Source organism: Somniosus microcephalus, chromosome 7 (genome assembly GCF_052327205.1).
Source record: "Somniosus microcephalus isolate GS21.2 chromosome 7, FLI_Smic_1.0, whole genome shotgun sequence".
Taxonomy (NCBI): Eukaryota; Metazoa; Chordata; class Chondrichthyes; order Squaliformes; family Somniosidae; genus Somniosus; species Somniosus microcephalus.
In genome coordinates this window covers 214,527,761-214,535,153 of record NC_140993.1, presented here as the reverse complement: position 1 = coordinate 214,535,153, position 7,393 = coordinate 214,527,761, and the positions used below count along the sequence as shown (strand labels likewise).

Here is a 7,393-nt window from a genome sequence, read left to right as displayed (position 1 = left end):
TAGCATAAGATCCAAGGAGAGGACATATAAATTGGCCAGAAAAAGCAATAATCCTGAGGATTGGGAGCAGTTTAGGATTCAACAAAGGAGGACAAAGGGATTAATTAAGAAGGGGAAAGTAGAATATGAGAGTAAGCTTGCAGGGCACATAAAAACTGACTGTAAAAGCTTTTATAGATATGTGAAGAGAAAAAGATTGGTGAAGCCAAGCGTAGGTCCCTTGCAGTCAGAATCAGGGAATTTATAATGGGGAACAAAGAAATGGCTGACCAATTAAATACATACTTTGGTTCGGTCTTCACAAAGGAGGACACAAGTAACCTCCCAGAGATGTCGGGGAACATAGGGTCGAATGAGAGGGAGGAATTGAATGAAATCAGTATTTGTAGGGAAATGGTGTTAGGGAAATTGACGGGATTGAAGGCCGATAAATCCCCAGGGCCTGATAATCTACATCCCAGGGTACTTAAGGAAGTGGCCCTAGACATAGTCATTGCTGGTCATCTTCCAAAATTCTGTAGACTCTGGTGGAACAGTTCCCATGATTGGCGGATAGCTAATATAACCCCACTATTTAAAAAGGGTGGTAGAGAAAAAACAGGGAATTATAGAATGGTAAGCCTGACATCTGTAGTGGGGAAAATGCTAGAGTCCATTATAAAATAGCTGAGCACTTGGAAAACAGTGACAGGATCGGACAAAGTCAACATGGATTTACAAACGGTAAATCATGCTTGACTAATCTACTGGAATTTTTTGAGGATGTAACTGATAGAATAGATAAGGGAGAACCAGTGGATGTGGTGTATTTGGACTTTCAGAAGGCTTTCGATAAGGTCCCGCATAAGAGATTAGCGTGTAAAGCTAAAGAACATGGGATTGGGGGTAAGGTACTGTCTTGGATAGAGAACTGGTTGGCAGAGAGGAAGCAAAGAGTTGTAATAAACGGGTCTTTTTTCCGAGTGGCAGGCAGTGACTCGTGGGGTACCGCAGGGATCGGTGCTAGGACCCCAGCTATTCACAAATATATATGTATAAAAATGATCTAGACAAGGGAACTAGATGTAATATCTCCAAGTTTGCAGACAACACAAAGCTGGGTGGGCGTATGTGCTATGAGGAGGATGCAGAGAAACTCCAATATGATTTGAACAGGTTGGGTGATTAATGTGGATAAATGCGAGGTTATCCACTTCGGTGGCAAAAACAGGAAGACAGATTATTATCTGAACGGCAATAGATTGGGAAAAGGGGAAGTGCAACGAGACCTGGGTGTCCTTGTGCACCAGTCGCTGAAGGTAAGCATGCAGGTGCAGCAGGCGGTTAAGGTGGCAAATAGTTTGTTGGCCTTCATAGTGAGAGGATTTGAGTACAGGAGCAAGGGTGTCTTGCTGCAGTTGTACAGGGCCTTGGTGGGACCACACCTTGAGTATTGTGTGCAGTTTTGGTCGCCTTATCTGAGGAAGGATGTTCTTGCCATGGAGAGTGCAGCGAAGATTCACCAGACTGATACCTGGGATGGCAGGAATGACGTACGAGGAGAGATTGGGTCGATTAGGCTTATATTCGCTAGAGTTTAGAAGAATGAGAGGGGTTCTCATAGAATTTTATAAGTTTCAAACAGGACTAGACAGACTAGATGCAGGAAGGATGTTCCCGATGGCAGGGGAGTCCAGAACCAGGGGTCACAGTCTAAGGATAAGGGGTAAGCCATTTAGGACTGAGATGAGGAGGAATTTCTTCACCCAGAGTGTGGTGAACCTGTGGAATTCTCTGCCACACAGGGCAGTTGAGACCAATTCATTAAATATATTCAAGAAAGAGTTGGATATATTTCTTGAGGTTAAAGGGATCAAGGGATATGGGGAGAAAGCAGGGACAGGGTACTGAATTTGGATGATCAGCCATAATCTCATTAAATGGCGGAGCGGGCTCGAGGGGCCGAATGGCCTACTCCTGCTCCTATCTTCTATGTTTCTATCATGTACAAGAGAGCCAAGCAAGTTGTTAAATATGTCAGGGGAAAGCAGGTAGTTGCAGCAACCTACAACTCCAAGCAAACGACAAAGAACAAGAGCACCACACTGAAGCTGCCCAGCAACACTAGATGGGGTGGCGTTGTCATAATGCACAACAGCCTTCTGGAGGATAAGGAGTCGCTGCAAGAAATGGCAATATCCCAGTCTGGGGATATGGAAACCACCATCAAGAAAATACTGCTGGATGATGTGTTTTGGGAGAGTGGTTAGCAGCCTTAAACTACTCTCACCAGTAGCATCTGTAATTGCTCAGATTGAAGATGACCCTGTCTTGTCAGATGTTCAGACTTTTTGCTGATTTAAAAGAACAAATCAGCATTGCCCTACCCACATCCCTGCTGCTCAAAGCATAGAAGGCAATTGTTCAATTCATACAGACGCGTCAAGAATTTTGTGTCAAGCCGATTCATGCTGCAGCATACCAAGTCCAATCTGACTTGCGCTATGTACAATCACAAAAAGTTAGCATAAAGGCTGTAGATGTGTAGCATTTCAATCTAACATTGAATGCTCAGACAATGGTTTGTAATTCCATGCTTACAAAGTACAGGCTACAACACGGTGGAAAAGAAACCCAGTGAAGAGGCACTGAATATTCGGTGCATCAGTGCAACATGCTGCAGAGAATAACACCTACAATTCCCTGCACTGTGTCTGTCCAATTTTGACTGGTCTGTCAACAGAAGTCTAGACTTTTTTAAGGGGAGAAAAACTCCAGGCTCCTCATAGGCACTTTCATATACAGTTGCTGGAAGTAAAGCAACATTTTGATTGACCAATGTTGACTCACATTTGAACAACTTCAAAAGTTTCCTCACAGTCCCCAGAGAACAGTCTTTGTGTCCCGCCCTTGGTAGGGTAAATGCGCAACTGCTTCCAGCACCTACTCGTGGAGCTAAATTCAGAGCAGCAATAGCAGAGTCCTGGGAATAGCTTATCAATCAACTTTGTCCAGACTCTTGGCCAGAACTGGGTGAATGGCATAATGGGGAACATTGGAAAATTGTTGGATTCACAGTTTGATAACTCTTGATAATTTTCAGTTGTAAATCATGTGTTCATTGCTGAACAACAACAGTGCACCCAAGGATGGACATGTGAACTGGATGTTTTAGCTCACTGCAATTGCTTGAGGCTCAAATTAACTGTTTAAAAATACAAAGTGGTAGGATTAAATCCAGAAGTGTGCCAATAAATTCATTTGCAAGAGTAAGCCTATATTTTTTAATAGTATTCTGGCCCGACTGCCATTCTTGGGCTTAAGTTCAAACCGTTCAGGAAAATAAAAATATGGGTTAAAAAAAACATTTTATTGAACATTTACAAATGTTACTAAGCAAGCATGCCTGGAGTATCAAGAGGCAGCACCAGCTATAGGAAACATTTTAGGCAGAATGTTAGTTTACATATGATGTCTTCACACGCCCATCTTCAAAGGGCATGACTCTGCCAGGAAGTCATTGATAATGTGAAGACAAAATAGCTTGTAGATAGAAGGCACCAGAACAAATGTCACAGCTTTTGTGGGGTTTTTGATGCATGGAGGAGGAGAAAAGAGTAGCAGTAGTAAAAACCATCCTTACTGTAAAAGTGGATTTTTATTTGTTTTTACATTACTTTTCATGTTCCAGATTCAGTTTTCAGGGCACCAACAGCCTAATAGTTAAAAATCATAAAACATGCAATTTATGACAAAAAGCAATAAATAAAGACAATATTTTAGAAATAGCTAGGGAAAAAAAGTGTAAATGCAGAAACTTAAGTTATAATTTATTTTCATTCTACATATTAAAACAAATGTAATACCTTCAGATCCTGAATGCATAACACGAACCAAAAAAATTCCATGGAACATGTTACCATGCATTTAGTTGACTCCCATAAACCAAAGTAAAATGTAATAAATATCGTATCTGACAGTCACACAAATCCAGTTGTTTTTTTCGAGTACCGAAAGAACTTAAAAGTCACAATATGTACTGTACCGAACCGACAGGAGCATAAATAAAATTAATAGTCGATGTATTGCACAGCTAGCAGACAAGCAAGGATTCATCGTCACTGGCTTCGTTCTTCAGTGTTGCTTCTAGGCACACATCAGGTATCTGGGCTGTATGTACCATTCCACAGTACTCACAAGGCCCATCTCTACTATTAGACTGTTCTCTGTGAGGTGTTGAAACATAGTGCTGCCTAGTTCCCTGCACCCTATTGGGGCCAGGCTCAGTAACTGGTCTGCAACAGTCCCTCATATCCATGTCTGACGCTGCTTCAGAAACAGGAATTAACAATTCAACATCATCATCATCACCATCATCTCTTTCATGCACTCTATTATCGAGCTGTCGCAAGGGACTCTGGTTCTGAATCGCCGAACTGGATCTCCCAATCGAAAACCGCACCCAGCGCAAACTCTGAGTCACCCTGCTCAGTGCACTGCTTAACTGCTGTCTTGCTGGACTAATGCTTGGTTGCTCTGAGCTTCCCGATTGTGAGGGAACTACTTCAGTAGCAATACTAGTGGGGTAGCCAGAGGAAATTCCAGTTGCTCCTACAACAGCTTCTACTGCAGAAGTCGGTGCAGCCTTTTGAGGTAGAGGGGCTGCGACTCCACCAACAGCTCCTGGTATATCTCTCCGCTCACCGTCTCTATCTGCGTCATCAGACTCGAGTGTCAGAAGACTTCTGTGCAGACTACTCCTTTCAGGTTCCCTAGTAACATCCTGCTCGCTAGCAGTATCACCTCCATCTGTTGACACAAGTGCTAGAGACCCTGAATTCCTGGATCTCGTGAAGCTAAAGACACGGTTCCAAAGGTTAGATCGGCTACTGGATGCAGTGGATCGGAAAGAGGTTAGTCCAAGTTGTGACCGTACAGCCAATCGGAGGTTTTCCAAAATAGATGCCTAAAATGCAATTGAACAACATTAGGTTCAGCAGCAAACCTTATAAAGACTTTAATTTATATAGCTCCTCATCGCACACCTCAGAATCCTCAAGGAACTTCTCAAAACAAAAATTGCAATGAAAAGCAGCGACATATGTAGATAAGTAGGGCAGCCATTTTGCAAACACTAATGTACCAAAAAGCAGTTAATTTATTTTGGTGCTGTTGGGTGAAGGAAGAATATTAGATTATATGAAAAAGCATTTGTGAAAACAGTTCTGATGAAGGGTCCCTCCTGAAACTTTATTATTTTTTTTTTTATACGAGATGCTGATTGGGCTGTTGTATACTTCCAGCACTTTCTGCCTCCCCTGCATGCAGATTTACAGTATTCATTGTTTTTCTTTAATCAATCGAGTTGGTGTTACTTTATAAACTGAAGTCTTCAAAAGAAATATAGGCAAAAAAAAGTCACTAAATAAATTGCAGTTTTAAACTAATTATAGGTTTCCATCAGAGAACATGCGGAGGATGGTGCAGCAGGAAACAGCAAGTCTCTGGGAGGATAACAGGCAAAACTCACATACATGCATCTAAAGGCTGAAAATGTATAAGGATGACTACTCGGGTCCAATTTTCAAATCTCCCGAGCAATTTCCTCGATTGTTCACTTTACCTCAACAATCAAACCTTCACAAAACAGCTATTAAATGGCTGTCCTCTACAATGAACAAACCTCTTTATTTATGTTTAAACAGCTGCACTGCAGATGGCATTACCTTATACTACACTGCTATCTTCATGTTTCACTTTGATAAATGAAATTTTACACCATTGAGACATTGTGAATGAAAGAACAAACATGATGCAACACCACAGGAGTTTTAACCAATATCATAATTACAGTATCTATAATCAACAGGGAAAAAGAAAAACACTTAGAAATAACTACATATCAAAAAGAAACGTGTGCTGTATTGGGAGCTCCTACATTATAGTAATCTACTGTGACTGTTGAAACTAATTTGAGTAGCTTCAAAACTGATCTGACAAATCTATATAATTGTAATTGCTGTTTATTCCCTATTTGTAATGTTGGAAGTAGCTGAAATTTGCAAGCGGCATTTTATTTTTTTTATTTTAAAAAGGTTTACATTTTCTGAACTATCCCAACTGTTCATTTGCTGTAGCTGAGCAGCATGGTATTTTAAACAAAATTCTCGTTATATACATTTTTACTTTCTGTGTATGGCTTAGTCTTTTAAAAATATTTTCTGATTTTTCTTTCCTTTTTTTGATCCAGTTGCCTGGCACACTCTGCTGGATGTTTCTCTGCTATATCATGCAAAAGCAGGCGATACAGTGCTAGAAAATCACGGGAAATCAGGTGGGGAGCCCCACCGTCACATTCCCATCCCTACCAGAGCAGCAGTAAATTTCTTTCCCACCTCAACCTCCGAGATCTTGTCCACCCTGGTGCATTTAAATGGTGAAGGAAGCAGGGCCCAGGAACCCACCCAATTTCCATGCCTCTACTGCGGCTGACCCCAGGAATCCCCAGGAGAGGTGGCAGTAAGCCCTGGGAGAGCAGTGTAAAGGAGGGAAGGTTTCCAAGTAGAGGGCACTTCTCCCTCTCTTCCAGGAGCCGTGTCAGCCATGGCTCAGTTGGTAGCACCCTCGCCTTAGTCCAAAGGTTGTGGGTTCAAGTCCCACTGCAGAGACTGCAGTACAAAAATCTAGGCTGACACTCCAGTGCAGTACAGAGGGAGTGCTGCACTGTCAGAGGTGCCATCTATCGGCCCCGTCTGCCCTCTCTGGTGGACATAAAAGATCCCATGGCACTGTTTCAAAGAAGAGCAGTGGCGTTATCCCTGGTATCCTGGCCAATATTTATCCCTCAATCAACATCATAGAAACAGATTATCTGGTCATTATCACATTACTGTTTGTGGGAGCTTGCTGTGTGCAAATTGGCTGCCGTGTTTCCCACATTACAACAGTGACTACACTTCAAATAGTACTTCATTGGCTGTAAAGCACTTTGGGAAGTCCTGAGGTCGTGAAAGGCGCTATATAAGCAAGTCTCTTTTTCCTTCAGGTTCTTTACCTGCCCTTGGCAGCCTGGACTCATTGAGAACCCTTTTAAATAAAAATAAAAAAAATCACTTTGTGGCACGTTTGCCCCTTTAACTTCTTTCTTTTGGTACTGCAGCAGATGTTCTGCTGCAGTGGGTGTCCTGCACGTGTGCTCTGTCACAGTGACAGGCTTTTTGAGTGGTCGAGATCCTGCCCAGCATGTGAAAGGATCCCAACATTGGAAATCCTTCTCCGTTGGGAGGAAAATCCAGCCACATTGGCCAGCTTAGCTCGGACCCCCGCTAGTGCTTCTTTCTAATAGATTCCAGGGAGGTGTACATAGGTGATGTGGAGACACACATTCAACATCTTGGTCAGGCCTTAGGCAGCT

The 7,393-nt window shown here is 42.3% G+C and overlaps 1 protein-coding gene across 2 annotated transcripts in view; it reads right to left on the bottom strand.

The window, feature by feature from the left end:
• Nucleotides 1–3,618: 3,618 nt before the first annotated feature.
• Nucleotides 3,619–7,393, bottom strand: part of lrp12 (low density lipoprotein receptor-related protein 12) — a 59,215-nt gene continuing 55,440 nt past the window's right edge. For both annotated transcript variants that reach the window (XM_085993397.1, XM_085993398.1), the window contains one exon: nt 3,619–4,945. In XM_085993397.1, coding sequence (XP_085849523.1) covers nt 4,073–4,945 — 873 coding nt within the window. In that variant the 3' untranslated portion in view covers nt 3,619–4,072. The remainder of the gene's footprint in view (nt 4,946–7,393) is intronic.